Source organism: Astatotilapia calliptera, chromosome 6 (assembly GCF_964374335.1).
Source record: "Astatotilapia calliptera chromosome 6, fAstCal68.1, whole genome shotgun sequence".
Classification (NCBI taxonomy): Eukaryota; Metazoa; Chordata; class Actinopteri; order Cichliformes; family Cichlidae; genus Astatotilapia; species Astatotilapia calliptera.
The window spans coordinates 27,423,100-27,440,550 of record NC_137427.1 but is presented as its reverse complement, the minus strand read 5'-3'; the positions used below and the strand labels follow the sequence as shown (position 1 = coordinate 27,440,550).

The following is a 17,451-nucleotide window of genomic DNA, read 5'->3' as shown; positions in this document are numbered from 1 at the left end:
TGGATAAACCCTAAAAGAATAAAAGTGTTCTTTGTACTGCATTCAGCTGAGTACTCACACAGCAGCTGGTGCATTGTCTCCCACTCAGAAGAGCTTGACCTTAGTGGCTCCAACGTTTTTGGGTGTTGTTGGAGGATGTTTGCTTATCACTTCCAAATTTCTGTGTTTATTTGCTGGGAGTCATGAGATCAGACTCTTAGCTGTTTTATTCTGATAAAATAATTTCAGATGTGGTCTTATGCGCAGACCTGACAGTAAAAAATCAGTACAAAGGTCTCATGTGACAGGACAGCCAGGCTACATCAGAGATTTTGGGGATGTAACTCTTATATTTTCTTTCTCTCTTAACTTTCTGTCCTGTCTTGATGTGCTACTGTTTTCATACCACTAGACTTGGTTATGTTGTACTCAAAGCAGCTACACCTAAGGTGGCTGCAAAACAACTTGACTGAAATGTAGACTTATAGATCCATGAATAAATGACTTAAAGTGTAGAAAAGTGGCAATGCTAGCCTTGGAGGATAACAACAACAAAAAACACGTTAGATGGGACTCTGTTTGATACTGACAGTCCAATTAAAAATCCATCTAAATTACCTGTTTGTGTGTGTAAGTGGAGCAGAACTGAGCCAACACCTTGCAAGCCTGCTGGTCCTGATTACAGTCTCATTTCCTTTGTGTCTGAATAGTTCTAACTCCATTAGCAGCACTGGTGCCTCACAGGATGTTGGAAATCCTTTGGCTGAATAGCAGTGGCAACCAGCAGTGCCCCACTCCTAACCGCCCTCATTAGCAAACTCCAAACCCGCATGCGGGTGCTGCGTCCACAGCGCACACAGCAGCCCAACAAAGGATGGTCGTATAAGAGCCTTAAGAGAGCAGGAGGGACGGCGTGCAGGGAGGGAGACTGTGGGTCTGTCTGGTGAAGAGAGGTGACTACAGTAAAAGACTGAGGGCCCGGGAACTTTGTAGGTCATATAATTAGGTCAGCAGACAATTTCTGCCATTCATTAGTGTGTTTTGATAAGACAATAGGCCAACAACAAGGCTGTCACTGTCAGCTCGAGAGCGCATAGGTAATCACGGAGCAGAGTGCTTTGTTGTGGTAATGGGAAGAGCAGAGGGAGGAGAGAGACAGGCAAGCTGGGGGTTGGTGCAGAGCAGTATTGTGTAGCCGGGTAAATAACTCAGCCTTTGAACTAATCAGAGACGGAAACAGAAAAGATGTGAACGCTTGTTCAGAGATTTCAGCAGGTTTCGCCGGTGAAAGGTTGTGTATCCTGAAACAAGTTAAATGCATCTGAGCTCACAATTCAGTTCATTTGCCTGCACTCGACTCTGCACTCGTTTTTGTTTTCGCTTTAATTGATTTAATTAAGGTATGATTTTCAAGCCTGAAGGAGTCACGCATACAGTCACAAATAAACTCACTTCAGCCACTACACGCTTTAACCGGTATGTACTGGCACCAAACAGACCAGACAAAGGTGTAGCTGAAGCTGCTTAGCGTCTGTGACAGACAGGAATGAGCCCTGGCAGCTCGTCCTAAAGCCTGCCAGCTGTACGAAGATCTCATTGTCACAGCACCGTCAGGAGTAGGAGCTCTTCTTTCACCTCACAGGCTGACAGAGATCTTGCTTTCAGATCTTTCCCTGTATCTGGGTTCTTCATTATTTTTAAATTCACCCATTCTTTATGTGCCAGTAGACTAGCACGTTTGACCAACATTTTCCACGAGCTTTGGTAGAAAGGGATTCCCCTATGTTACAGGTTTTAGGACCTGACTGATCCACACACATTTACTGGAAACTTTAACCTGAATGTAAATGTTTTAAGCCATGAAAAAAAAGACTTTTCTTTACCTCGTCCCACTAAATATAAGTATCTTTGTGTCTTCAGGTCCTCACAAGCACCAGAGTGCCGTGACGTGCCTCCAGTTCAACAAGAACTTTGTCATCACCAGCTCGGACGATGGCACGGTCAAACTGTGGGACTTGAAGACCGGTGAGTTCATCCGTAACCTGGTGACTCTGGAAAGTGGCGGAAGCGGCGGTGTGGTGTGGCGCATCCGGGCCTCCAACACCAAGCTGGTGTGCGCGGTTGGTAGCCGCAACGGCACAGAGGAGACCAAGCTGCTGGTCCTGGACTTTGACGTAGATATGAAGTGAGAGGGAGCACGGTGGGGAAGGTCGAAGAGAGCGAACCGCACAGGAAAGAGTAGAGAGGGAATGGGAGACCTGGAAACTGGAGAGCCAACATCCAAATGCTAGAACCACAACCACCAACAGTGGGCTGTCCTGTCCTCTACCATCATCTTCCCACGTCCCCCCCCCTGCTTTTTTGGGCAAATGTTACTGACAAAGAGACACACCCTCACCTGTTCAGCCCCTGCTTTTGAGCCCCTTCCACCAGCACAAGGTGGAGCCTAAAGGGGGATCGGGTTGGAAACGAGGCGAGGAGGGCGGAGCACGACTGGTCTGTCCCTTGATTGGCTGTGAGAAAGAAGAGGAAGAGGGGAAAAAAAGAGGAACGGCCGAAAATGACTGAACTCTTTTGAAGTGACTCTCAATCCTTTCAGTTTGGGGGCAGCTTCACTCAGAGACTTAGTTTCGCTCAAGCCTGACAGATTTTGACATGTACAGAGATATATTATTTTTTAAAAGCCCCTCCCACCCTCTGTAACCCCCTCCCATCAGTGTGCCCCCCCCCCCCCCAAAAAAAAAAAAAAAAAGACAAACACACACATACACTCAAAAGGCTGACCGGAAAGTGGGAAACGTTGACCGTAGGTTAAGGCTGAGAAAGGTGGATTTTCCACACCTAAAGAGCTGCTCGGTGTAGCCTGTTCAGGCTAGTTTCTCGTCACTCCATTTCTGTTCCTGTTTGTTTCTCCCCTTCTGTAGTCTGATTTCTTTAAAATACCGCACACAAACACAACTGTGAATTTCAACACCTCTTTGGTTTATCATATGAAAGGTTTTGTTTTTTCCACCTTTTCTCACTGTTGCCAACAGCAACAAATCCCAGTATTAGAAACCTGCCCTGTTTAGGTTTGCCATCTTTGTCACAAGGGTTTATTTTGTTTTGATTTGTTTTCTTCCTTTCTTCCTGGTTCTTCCTTTCTGTTTTCTACATACCTGGGTTCGGAGCGCCGTCTCCACATGAACATCAATGCTGTCCAGATTTTTCCAGAGTCTAGCTGGGGTGGTTTCCTCAATGCCAGTGCTGTGACGAGAAGAAGAAAAGGTCCTTTGCTCTAGGCGCTGTGGATTAATGCCCCCCTGAACCCCACTCGTCCCCCTCCCTTCCCCTCTACCGTTTTCCCCCCCAGTGGCCAAACTGTATTTATGCTGCTAGATGAATGGGGAAAAAGAAAGAGAGAGATGGAACTTTTACTTGCTGTGACGTTTTAGTCCCAGGCAAAATTCCAAATTGAACTCTATGTTTGGACTTACAGAAACAAAATATGAGAAAAAAAGGTAACATCCAGCTTTTTATTTTCTGTTTTGTTTTTGCCACTGAAACTTGAGCCAAACGTGCCTCTACGAGGCCGAGAGGAGGGAGCGTGTCCGACAGATACCGGCGGGGAGCGCCCGCAGAGAGGAAACAAGGGGATGTACACTGTTGGCGTGCGTGCGTGCGTGTGCATGAGTGCGTGTGTTTAGCGTGTTAATGGGCAACTTGTAAACACATTCCTTGGGACAAAGCTCTTTCGGCCTGTTCTTTGGGGAAATGTACAAATGCTGTTCAGACTGGCAAAGACAAAAAAAGCGAAAATATTAAAAAAAAAAAAAAAAATCCTAGCAGATGTATCGATTTTTAACAGGTGAATGAAAGAACTGTCCATATCCGTGCGTGTGATTGTTGTTCCGTTCAAAGATGTCTGAAGCAACAGAGGAGACCATCACAAGCATCAACTGACAGGCGGAGCTGCCGGGAGTCTTAGTGTTACATGTGTCACAGTCGAAATCACCCAGACGGCCTCGCGGGTCGTCATGGGGGGAAGAAATTTTAACAAAACAAAAAAATCCCACAAAGGCAACAAAACATGAACAGAAACATTGTAGCCAAACAAAAACCGTCCCAATCTCCAAGAGTCACAACTCAAGCTGAACTGTGAAAGTGGTATAACACTGTATATTAAAAAAAAAAAGAAAACAATCTTGCTCTATCTCCTCTTGTTGTTTTCTCCCTCTGATTTTAATTTATGATCTGGTTTGAGAAATCAGATTTGTTGCAGGTGATTTCATTTCTTTTTTTCTTTGTTTTTTTCCAGTTCATGTAAACTGCCTGGCAAAAAAGAAAACGGACAGAAAAAACCTTAAAGGGAATTGTGTATTTGTTTGATTCACTTAGAATTTTATTTTCTTATAACTTAAGTGCAATAAAATGTGGGTTTTTCTTTTTTCATTTCAAGCTGACAGTTGTCTGTTTTTGTTACCTGTATGAAGGCATCTTATGTGTTCAATAAAGCAAATTATTTGGTAATTACATCCACAAGGGAATAATTTTAAACATTAATCACAGCGCAGTCTTAGTCTTCTAGTTTTGTCGACGGTGTGATCAGAGCACCTTCACAAAAACAGATATCTGACTTCAGTTTAGTCTCCCCTTCAAGATGGGCTTCTTATGTCGCTCTGCACCATTTCCAGCACTCCTGCTGCTTCCTGTGTACTCCCTGGAAGTCCCATTCTGACCACTTAAAATGCGCACGCTTTCATGTGACGTCCTGCGCAGTTTTCAAACAATAACTTTTCAATTTGTCCCATTTCCCAGAAAATAAAATCAAAGTATCAGAGAGACAAATCTGTGGACCAATGCGAGATTTTCAGTAGTGACTTTATGTCCAGTTGCTGATGAAAAGAGCAGCTAAGGGCATTTTTCATTCCGCCATTATAATTTGTCGCTCCGGCAGGTGAGCGCGGGGTGTGGATCCATGTTTGTGAACACGAAAAGTTAGCGTAACATTATTTTCAAATTGATAACAATAGGGGAATCTACTAAACCTCAGATGAGTTTAAATCTCTGACTTTGAATTCAAAGTCAAGGTCAGTGTTCAGCTTTAATGAAAAATCACTTAGGGTTTTTACATTTTTACCACGGGTGCAGCTCCTATAGGAGGCTGAGGACACTGCCAGTACTTTTCTTTCAATAACGGAGGAAGGAGGCGGCCACTGACTGGTTGTTTGATCGCAAGAAGCTACAGACATGTAGATGACAGTCCTCAAAATCATCCACAGGCACTCCAGAGGACCAGTGCACAGTCATGTTTAAGCCATAAGGTTATGTCAGTGTAACAAGCATGCTCCTCGGCACCCAACTTTGTGTTTGGCTATTATACCAAACAGTAATAATTCTCAGTGTGAAGCAAGATTTTCAGGTATGTATTAAAATCATAAACACTCAAGGTTCATAAAAGGACTTCTAGAGGGTGATCAGGATATCTTCATGCCATCCAGAAGAACTGGACAACGAAATGACCTTCAAGGATTTTTAGCAGTATCAATAAGTAATATAAAGTTAGACCTTAGTCACTAAACTTCCTGATTGTGCATGGTGCTCATCCGATTGCATCTCCAGCTCAGCAGCAGTTCCCATTTGTCCTGTTTATTGTTGAAGTCACATTATCAAGAAATCCCACGAAATGACTGAACGCAGTAACAGCCCCTTAATTTAATTCACTAGTCAAACTTTTAATTCTGCATTTCCAACACGTTTCCACTTTTTGTCTGTCATGTTTTATTTGCCATTCACCCAGGAGTGCCTGCAGAATTTTTTTTCAAACGGGGGCCACTAAAAATACTGGGGTGGCACAACACAGAAAAAACTATGCCAAGTTGCCTGGTGCAGCAAATTTTGAGAGGTGGCTGCTGCCCCCTCCCTTGGTGCTACCATTCACCCTTTTAGCTCTGCACCATGAGCTACTTGACCTCATCACTACTCTTTCCTACAGAAAATGAAAATGGTTTGATTTTTAAAAACAGAAATTCTCCTCAGACAGAAGCACTCAAGCAGAAGTGAAATCTCAGAGGGTTTGACTATATGGAGGGTGAAAAAAAACCAGTTCACTGTGATGAAGCAACGTGCCTGCCAGCTTAACAACATGACAACTCTTGTTGTGTTTTTAAATAGTTTTTGGACAGTGAAGGATCTCCTCAGAGGAGGAAGCTGTATGGCTTTGGCCTCAGTGGTAGTACAATCATTTTTTTTCTCTGGGGATTTGTTGACAGGCGTTATAAAGACTAATGCCAGTTCTGTTCTTTTGGTACATCAGTATTATATGCACTGGTTGCAGTTCCCAGTGGTGAGCAGCTGACAGAAAATGAATCGGCAGCAGTTTGCTTGCAGTCAGCCTGCAACCGAACACCCAATGGGCCCAAATGTAGAAATGTGGCCCAAGTGTCCCATGATTATCTGCCTTAAATTTCTTGTAAATCCAGTTTTACGTTGAGCATTTCTAAACAGCAGGATTACTCGGATTTCTTTTTGTTATGTCGCCTTTTTTTAGGAGCCTTTTTATGTAACATATTCAAAAGGAACTGAATCCAGATAACCTGAAGTGTTAGACAAAACACTTATTCACACTTCCACTAAGTGTAATTTTATCAAAGTGTTGTGTTGCAGCTCAAAAATACTAATGAGCTATTTGTTTTCTGTTTAGTCTTTAATTATTTTTCAGCCTGTGAAGATAATTCATGCAGTTTAGCTTCGCATGTTGCGTTCATTCTGCTCTGCTCTCTCCTCTATATAAGAGACCGTGAATGGCGGCTGGGGAGCGATTTAAACGTGACCCACTTGATGCCCACCCCCCCCAAAAAAAACGTTATCTGTCATGAGTCCGTACAGCTCGTGTGGCAGCAGTTGCAGTCTAGCTGTGCTCCAGATTCCCTCCCGCCTGTTGCCTAGCAATAGTTCGTGTCTGGCCCGGCCTCAGAGCTCGGTGTCCACTCGGAGTATAAACAGCATTGTGAGGAAGCAGTGAGGGCTGTTCATCCTCACATGAATGGACATGAGGGGCGTTTCCACTTCGACTGAAAAGGTCACGTTATGCGCAGTTTGTTTCCAGGATCCACTTGTGTGGCGTGCAAGCAGCCCCTCTGCTCTGGAGAACAGTAAACAACCTGAGTGACACATTGTTGCCTATTGTTATTCATGTATCAGTGAGCGAGTGCACTTTACACTGAGAACAGTCTGTCAGGTTTGTTTTAACTGAAATTGAAACACACAGCTGCAAAGTGATGCACAGTGTGGGTTAAACATCCAGTAGATAAGTGTACATACAAACACACAGTCGAATATATAGTCAGCAAGGTGAACCACAGCCTGAATAACGATTGAAAGGAGAAGGTAACCTATGTTTTAAACGGCTGCTGAAAACGCATTTTCAAACAACAGAATCGGCACATGGTTAGGAAATCCAGTAGCTTCCTGCTGGGTTTCAAGCCTGCAGAAGGGCACCAAATATGAGAAGTGGGATCGGGGTGGGGTACATTTAATTTGATCGCCTTTAGGGACGTCTGGTTGTGCAGTTCTCGTCTGTCCCATTAGAGTCCCGTGTGCTTGTGCATTTGCAAGGCATGCTGGATCTCTTCCACTTTGCTAAATTTGCAACATTTCAATTCTAATTTGATTTTGTGGAAGAGAAAGTTTCAGAGGTGGGATGTGGCGAGTAACTATTGTGTTGCGATGACCGAAAACACCAATGCAGTGCCGTGTTTGTGGAAAATGGCAATCATGGGAGAACTCTGCTTCAACCAGCTGACCAGATACACCGCTTTCAGGCTTTGAAACCCTGAACTTCCACTGAAACCTCCTGTTTGGTTCCTGGGACCCGGGCTTAGATCCAGATCTCTCTACCAGTGATCACCCTGGATATGAAAGTCAGGTCATTTTGACCAAAAAGTGTTTGAAATATCAGGGTCATCGCAGCAGAGCCAACTGACTTTAATATTGCATGTTGTGAATCTGAAGGTTGAAGAAAGGATTACAAACAAAACGGTCCTGCTACAACTTTGAGTTGAGCCTTTTATTAAGGAGTTCAGAGTGTACTTACAATCAAATAAACAGGACAAGATGCCCCAACTAGATATTGTATTACATTTGTAAGAGTCGATACGCTAATCGTGAACTTAAAGTTCTCTTTGATTGCTTTCTAAATTTAATCTGAAGAAAATTAGTTCTCAAAATAATGGAGAATTTGTTGATGCAGCTTAGAAATTTTCAGTGTAAAGCAAAGGCAGATCAATGTTCACTCGAGCGTACGTTTCTCAGCTTGAGGTAGACCTGACATCCGTGATCCATTGTGTGTGAGATGAGGATGCTGTTGATTTCCATTTAAGGATTGTTATTGCACTACAGGCTACAGCTGGTATTGAGTTAGGAAACGATACACTGTCAGGAATGGTTCTGGGCCAGTGATGGAGTCTGGAGTGAGTCCACGCCTACAAAGGTGTGAGATGCAAAAAGTAGGAGTGTATTGATGAATGGCAGAATGCCAATCATGCACCCCCCCCCCTTTAATTCCTTCCCTTAACAAGTCAAACCAACTGTAGAAATTTCTATTGAGTCTATATCCAGGCATTTTAGGTAGAGCAAAGAGAACTTTAGACTTTAGTTACATTTTGTTATATCTCAAACGGTATTGCACTGTGAAGAAGTCTTGAGCCACCCCTCATTTATTTAGTTTTGCTAGAAAAAATATTCTCCCCCTCCAAAGGGAGGAACCTGTTCTGTTTGTGTCTGTTAGCAGTCTAATGTCCAGAGTTTTCAGGATATCATTTTTGAAATTTTATGTAACAGTAGATGCCAATAAAAGCTCGAGCTCATTTAGTTTTGGTGAAAACCTCGTCAAGGTTGCACCAAATGCAAACAAATTGTTAAAAACTTCACATTATCCACATTTTATTTTAATGGATTTTCTTATAATTTTCCAACAATATACTAGACTGTTGGCAGTGTATTTGGGATCATTGCTGAAAATGAAGTCGTTGCCAATCAGACACTCTTCAGAAGGTGGATCAAAATCTGAGAATACTTTTCTGTGTTCATAATTCACAAATTCACAAAATTGACACAGATTTTCAATCCAGTTCCTGTTTACTTCTTGACAACAACCCTTCCACTGAGACAATTTCTGATGATACGTTAGATAATCTCTTGAGGAGCCTTTTTTTCAATGCTAGAATACTTCATCAGTCTGTGTTAAGTGGTTTAACAAACATTAAGACGTTCCTCTGAAATTGGTCAGGTAAAAGGACTGGAGTCCTGGCATTAGAGCTCCTCCCACCCCCTAAATGTAACACCCAGTAAGTTATTTTCTGAATATTAGCAGCCCAATAGAAGTACATAAATAATCTAAAGCAAAACCTTCCGTCTCCCTCGCTGTGTCTCTTTCTGTCTCCGTCTCTCCGAGCTACAGTTCTGCTCCAGATAAATGAGGAAACGAGATTATCAGACTCCTTAAAATGATTCTTTTATGAAGGCTGGAACAGTAAGATTCATTTTATTTCCTGACATCCACAAATTTCAAGATGATATTAAAAACTCTCGGTATGAAGATATGAGGCTCTGAGATGCACCTGCCCCTTTCTGTATGCCTATCATACTTGTGTTTGCCTTCTGGGAGACAATCAAGAAATACATAGCAAAGGAAATAGGAGGGGGGCTCAAAGAACGGCTTGCTGGGTTTGCTTGAATAGAGACATCATCCTGTTTCTATAGACAGATGATCCTATTTCAAATTTTTATTTTGGTCACTTACCAAAACATATTGAATTTGTTGGAAAGAACAAGACCAAATCAAATCTGAGGAAATCTTGAGGAAGATTTGGCACCATACTTTTCAAAAGGAAATTGAACAGAGATGATTTTTTCCCCTTTAATTATTTCTTCAAAGTTTAGGAAGGTAAAAGTCCAGAGCTGGTTTCAAGTGTAGCTTATGAGCTCAGCAACATAAACATCAAACAAAAACTGGTGCATGATCACAGGATCCTTTCCATGGTAAGGAAAAGCTGCACTTTATGTTACACTATTAAGCATTATTAAAGTATTAGTAAGTCCTTAATTCATCATTTATACCATTACTCCACCTTATTATGCCATTTAAAAAACGGATATATTATGATTATGATTATTACTATCAGTGATACAGTAGAGATGACAGTTGCACATGGTATAAACGCAACAGATGAGCACAACTGTATTTGTAAATGACTGACTACTAATACCTTAGTAGTGTGACATTATTATAAAGTGCTACTGAAAAACCCTTCCCAGCAAACAGCTATGTGAAGAACAACCTCCAGGAAGGACACTTACTCATCATTTTAGCCTAAAGAGAGGTTTCACCACAAGATGGAAAATGATGATCTCATTAATGGAAAGGCGAGAAGACTAAAAGAGACTGTATGAAGGACGCTTGTAATGGTTCGTGATCCAAAGCACAGATCATCAGTTGAAACAGCCAGAGGAGGCAGCGTGATGTAATGGGCATGTCTGGTTGCCAGCAGGTTACTGGGGCATCCTGATGAGAAAGTCAGGTTAACTCTGAAGTGCACAGATCCTTACTTTCTGCTCAGACTCTGGCAGGTGAACCAGAGATGCACTGTGAAAGAACTCGGGAGCTTTGGGGAAATGTTCTGCGATGGTCGACTCAAGTCACCTGATCTCAGCCTGATCCAGCTTGTATTTTGGCAGAAAGCACAGCGACATCTTTTATTTAAGATTCTTATTTCCATGCTGCATTTTAAAGGCAATAATTTAATATATCTATTTCTAAAATGTCAAGAACATCACTGCCAAAGTAATTAACATTTTAATAAGAAAACATTAGTCGTAGCTGTGTTGCAATGCAGATTTTTCTGTCTTTTCAAAAACGTATTTTTCTTGGAGAAAATGTTTCACGGTTCACATACTGTAACAAACAAGATTGTCTTTAAGAGCAGACGCTGATGTATCTCCACAGGCAGTCCTTTAATGAACTTAATTTTAGGAAGTGATGAATCATCTCGTTCCTTGAGGTTATTAGCCATTTATCTGCTTTACACTTACTGCCTCGATTGCACTGCACTTCCTCTTGATGAATGAACACCCCTCTCTGTGCTCTCACCACTCAAAAGAAGCACGTCTGCCGTTGCCCTCAGCACTAACTCATCCAACGACAAACAACACGCCGCCGACATGAGAGATGGAAACGAGCGAAGGATTCTCCCCTGCTGAGCGTTTAAGGGTCGGGATGTTGCGATAGAAGAGGTGGAGAGGGGCTCTCGCACCTCATTCCATATCCCTCCATCTCTTTGTTCGGTAATCCTGCCCTGCAGCATCGTGGCTCTCCTCATTGCCAGCAGATTCTCAAAGGGCCGTAGCATGAGCAGTGGTAGCGTTCCACTTCTGTGCTTAATCCTATTTTGAACTTTGTTGTAGGCTGAGAACTGATAAAGGAGTACTTAATCACCATAACCTGTTGTCAGCGGATGATGCTGAATGGAGTTACAGTACTTGAGCTCACCAATGATCCATAAACCTATAGGTAGATCTGCAACACCCTTGTCTCCTTAAGGGAGCTGATGCTGATGTCTGCCATCAATCTTGATGCTTGCCCTCTGGATAAGCACGTACGTTTAAGGCAGGGAGGTCAGCAGGTACACCCGTTCCCTGTTACTCTGGCTCCAAGCGCGGGTTTTTGTATGAGCTCGACACCTCTGACCTTCTTCAAAACTTAGCGGTTTTGAAGGGGAAGCGGTAAGTTCTTGAAAGCCCTATTGAAATGCCAGATTTGTCATTGGCAAAATTGGCAATTTGAATGGATTCCTGTGTTTAATCACAGCTCAGCAGTGCACCAAATCACATCTTGTGTTTCTTAATGAGATGTGTCAGAGGCATTCTTGAGCACAAAAATCCTGTTTGAGAGAGACGGAAGCAGAAATATTCACTCACCTTTTTTTGGCTTTCTCCTCTCTTTTTAAAATCCGGCATGGTTAATAAGACCCAGGTGAATACGAGGCAGATCAGATCTGCTGCGGCTCTTTGATTGCCCTGATGGTTTTCATGCCTGGCTGCCGCTAATTCAGTATCAAGACCCTGTCAGTCTGAGGCAAAACTACAGGTGTCATTCGTATCGACACATTGTTATTTCAAATTATGGAAAAACTTCTGTTTTATCCGATGACAAAGTCAAAACCACATGCAACACTTATTTCACACCAGTTTTGGGCTTGTTACTCTCAAACATATAACTGTTAGCTTAAAAAACATGGCGTTATTTATTCCCTGCAGAAAGTAATGCATTACACTTCTTGTTACATAACTTTGTTCTTGGCCAGTTAACAGTATATTGTTAAAGGTCTTTGTCAGTATTTTCTTTGTCTTTACACACTCAAATGATCAACTTCCACTTTATAATCCATTATTACAGGTCAAAAGCTCTATACAGTGGTGTTTTCTAATATCTGTGGCTTCTGATAGAAGATAAAAATGACCTTCTCAGGTGGATAGACGGTGGTCTGATTTGTAGTCCTAATTCTGCTTTAAACTTTTGTTTTCTTGTTTTTTCCTTTTGATGCTTAACTTAAGGATCCGACCACCCCTTCCATCACTGCCTGAGGGTCACTGAGGTCATGTGTTAGTCATGTGTTAATCATGAGGGGGCATGGCAGTCATCAGTGTTCAAGGCCGCATGAGTTACTGTGTCAATTGGTAGCAAACTGCCCGAGGAAGGAGATGTCAGGATGTCATTACACTATCAGTGATTCAGTGTTTCTTTTCTAGCCCCCTACACAGAGCAGTTCAGGGCCATCCCCTCGGGGCACCTTGGTGTGTCACTGGCCTGGCATTTTGTAATGTATTTGTTCTGTTTTGCCTGTTAGATTTTTTTTTTTTTTAAGGTTTGTTCCAAGTTTCTCTTTTCTACTTTGTCCTGCTGTCTCTGTCATCTTGTTTTGTCTTAGTTTTCCTTCCTCAGTGTTAGTTATTAGTTTTACTTTGAAGGTTACTTTCTCGTGTGTCTTGCTCGAAGCAGGTTCAGCACCAGGATACATTTCAGTTATCTGACTTCATTTGCCCTCACAACGGCAGGATAAGCCGTCACGCAAAGGTTGTTATCAAGTCAATAAGTTAACCTGGGGTGCATCAATCAAGCTACCGTGCAGCGGTAACGTTAGCGGCCTCTGACCAATCAAAAACTGGAAGAAGTCTAGTGAAGTTGCCTGTTTTGTAGTGCAGGCCTCTGATCTTTCCCTTTGTTTGTCTGCCTTGTCCTCATTAGTTTACCTCTGTTTTCATTATTCTCACTATTCATTATTCTTCATATAAGAGAAGGAAGGTGCAATTTCAACAGTACATCTCAGCTTTTCTACATAAAGAAATTATGCTGTTGCAGATGGAAGAAATCTCTCAGCACCACTCTGAAATTACAGAAACAGTTCTGGCCAGAATATTCTGCAATTATAAAATAAGGTTTTCTGTAATCAAGAATGAAAATTGAACTCAGGACCTTCTTGCTGTGCGGCAACAGTGCTAACCACCGTGCTGCTCTGAGAATTTATGACCAGCAATTGTGAGGTCAGACACTGATTTTGGACGAGAAGGCGTGGCTCACAGATTGCACTCTAATTTATCCCAAAGGTGTTTTGTCAGGTTGAGATCAGGACTCCAGACCCACTATGTGCCTCAACATCCACGACCCTAGCTGTCATGGCCGTACGGCTCGTTTTGCGACACTAGTCGTGAAGATACCTTGGCCATTCCTGACAAGGTTTATCCACACTATCTGCATTTGTACTTTACAGGTAAATGAGAATCACATTTGTTTAAAAAATTAACATTTAACACAATTTGTGGTAATACGCTGAAAAAAATGTACTGCGGCAAAAAAACAGTTAAACCTATCCAAACTATTAAAAGGGGAAATTTGAGAGGCATGTCACCAACATTTAACACGCTTGTGTTACACTCTTATAATAACAGGTAGCTCTAGTTTGAGTACAAGCCATCGCTCAATTACACATGTTAAAATGATGCTTTTAAACAATGAAGAGCTGTCACTGATTACTGTCAAAATCAATTAAATTTTATTTTTTGCATCTTTCATAAAATATTTAAAATGGTTAGGACCCAAAATACCAAAATAATACAAAGGAAAACCTGCCACTCCTCTCATCTAGGAAGCTGTAAATGTTGATTTGATGAATGACTTTAATTACTTAACGGTCAGCAAACATGAATCACATTTGCGTCATTTCACTAATGGGTTAACTGACCAGTAGATTCTGCAAATGACCTCTGTGCTACTGACCTTGACTTCGTAAGATTTAAAGGTGAGCAAGTGACTGTGTGTTTTCCTTGCACGGAGGACTGCGAAGGAGCATTCACGCTACACCAGGGCCCATCTGCAACGCTCGTGTGCGTAGGCGGCGAAAGTGTGGCAGGGGAGGATGCCAGCACATACTGCTATGGAGAGGGCACACACGCTGACTATCCAGCACCACCTGTCTCACTCGGGTAACTGATGAGCACAAGGTGTGCAACGGTGTGTGCTCTCATTTATCTGCAGAGGAGATGAGTAAGCAAATTCACCCCAAGTGCTAATTATATGGTCAATTTTCTGCAACAGAGGACAGAGCGCGTGAGCATCGGTGAGATAGATTTATTATGTTTGCATGAATATGGAACAGAAGTTTCAAGGATTTAGCGGATTTTGATGTCAGACGAATAGAGTTTTATTTACACTCTTTTTTTCCCCCTCCCGGTTTAAGCACTTATGTGCGTCTGTTTGTGTGCGTGGAGGTTGGAGCGGGTGCTTTCATGCGCCTGCCTCTGCCCGCTGTGGCTTGGCAGGGAGACGCTGCTGCTGACAGCTCCGGAGCAGGAGAGTGCCGCAGGCAGAGCTCAGGCATGACAAACCCTTCTGGAGCACGCTTATGACTCAACAGAGCTCGAATCCCCGATGCCCTGACCTCCTGCACAATTCTGAAAATGCGTGTGTCCCGGGCTGAAAACATTTTTAACCGTTTTAAGGACCTGTGCAGTTTACCACGAACTGAGTCTTTATTTCCAGTAATTGAAGAAATTGTTAATAATGGGTGGGTGGATTCACACTCGTTTATCAGAAAACTGAGGCCACTGTCCCACCTGCCCTCCCACCCATTCTCATCATGTATTAACCCTTAGACACTGTTCATATTTTACGGTATGGTGACCCAGACCAATCATATCAAATCATGATATCACCATATCATAAAAAACTCTACCACTATAATTATCAACATTAATTCAACAGTATTTAACACTTACAAATACTTATTGCATATTAGTCTGTGCATTCAAAGCAATGGTGTGCATGCTTTTTCCCACGCTCACTGAAATTGCATCTCAGGTGCCCAAAGCACTTTCAACTACAAGTTGCACTTTAACTATATACTTCAAATAAGTTATCTACCTCACATAAATGGCCGATTTAGGTTCACCAATCAACTAAAAAGCACATCTTTGGATTGTGAGAGGAAGCTGGAGGACCCACGCAGGCCCAGGAAGAACATACACAGCCCACAAAGAGATGTCAAGGCATGCTCTGGCATCTGTATGACCTCTGTTACTTATATACCATGTACAATCACTCCCATGCTATTTTACTATTACACTGTTTGGAGATTTCCCCCATGATCCTTCAAAGACCAACAGTTCCCAGTCTCTGAGGGAACCTAAGCAAATGTGGACTTGGTCAAACTGGACCAATGTGTCCTTGGTTACTTCAGTTACACATTCCACAAGAGTGGCCACCACTGGAGCACTTTTAACTGTAATCACATTGTGTATATGTCATGTTGACCTCTGTCGGACTGGCATGTTGGAGAATACCTAAAGGGTACGGAGTGCATCACAATGTGAGGCGAGCAGTTTGTGAATGAGCAACAGCAGAGTTGGGAGTGAACACAGGTTGCTGCCAGGTATAACAGAGTGGCAGGATAGTTGGACCACAGAGATAAGTCTGTTCCTTTTAACAGTCCATGAGCCGGTGCTGAGTATGAAGTCATTCAGGCTAATCAAGTGGGACTGCAGTCCATCACAGCTGTTACTATGTCGGGGTATCTAAATATTTGTAGGTGGAATAAATGAGCTCATGAAATTATGGTAAAATTCGCTCATTGTACAGAACACATGCATGAACATCTGCAGTGAGAATTCAGGTCAGGAACAGGAAGTACTGTTTGAAGCATGCAAACTGTGACATGTTGACAGACACTTTGGGTCATAATTATTAGTTTCCAAACAAGCCTGACATGTGAAATCATGTGACTCGTGATTGAAGGATCCTGCTACTGACCAGTCGGGCTCTGGCACCACATGTGATCCTCAACCTCCTGTCAGCTTTGTAATATTTGTAGTATTTCTCTTTCACCAGTGTGATAAACATCTGGACCAAAGCTGATTACCACAACACATTTACAGATGATAGGGCCATGTGCTCATTTTCCCAAGGAAATAACCCCGACTGTTATTCAAACTACTGTTTGGCTTTCAAACATGTTGAAGTTTGATCTGGATCTGAAGAGTCACCAAGGCAGAAGCACCTCTGTTCCCAGTGGATAATAGGTCCAGGAGAAGCTGGTACATGGAGGCCTAAAAAAAGGACCTAAAAACACAAACACTAATGAAAAGTTACTTTTGGTAGATACACACTGGCATGCAGACTGCAAAAGGACAAACTTTCAGCCCACATCAGTGTCTCCAAATGTCCATGTGCTTAATGCTACAGTCATATCGGTGAATTATGAAACCACTGACTGAAGACTGGATCGTACTTCGTTCCCTAAAGTCTTTTTTTAGTTTTCTTTTTAACTAACTAAGCTGAGCTGCAGCAGAAAACATCTGTGCCTCTTTTCCAGAAAAGTTAAAGCACAGGTGCAAATGGGTGTCACCAGATTGTTAGAGGAAACTGCCATTAAGCTGAACCTTTCTCAGCTCTTTACTGCTGGATGACTTCTGAGTAGCAAACCACAAGCAGCTTCGGCAAGGCATTTTTATTTCCCTGCTGCTTGTTGTGTGTCTAGGGGACCGATCAAGTTTTTGTCACAAGTGCACACATCTGCACACTTTAGATACAGCTGGCATGCCCATTAGTTATTTAAATCCAGTCTCAATAAATCAGCATGATTATTCAGTGGACAGTGCCACCCGGTACCCAAGCAAGATGTACAAATCTTGCAACTATGAGTGAAATAATTGAAAGAAATTAAACTTTTATCTGGGTTAAATGCTACCCTGAGCAAGTGAGAGCAGGAAGGAACCATTACTGGAAGTGCCTTTAATACCAGGACACTAATTATACTCACCATCTGCAAAATATCGCGCAGCAGTGATTCCCGAGACTGCCATGTTGTTAGGCTTTCATCGTGATCACACTTTTCCTCAGGAGAAAATGCTTTCATCCAACTTGGGACCAATACAACCCTGCAT

The 17,451-nt window shown here is 42.5% G+C and overlaps 1 protein-coding gene across 5 annotated transcripts in view; it reads left to right on the top strand.

The window, feature by feature from the left end:
• The window catches only part of fbxw7 (F-box and WD repeat domain containing 7), a 133,151-nt gene extending 128,658 nt beyond the window's left edge, over positions 1–4,493 (top strand). For all 5 annotated transcript variants that reach the window (XM_080302492.1, XM_080302494.1, XM_080302491.1 and 2 more), the window contains one exon: positions 1,900–4,493. In XM_080302492.1, coding sequence (XP_080158618.1) covers positions 1,900–2,168 — 269 coding nt within the window. In that variant the 3' untranslated portion in view covers positions 2,169–4,493. The remainder of the gene's footprint in view (positions 1–1,899) is intronic.
• The last annotated feature ends 12,958 nt before the right edge of the window (positions 4,494–17,451 follow it).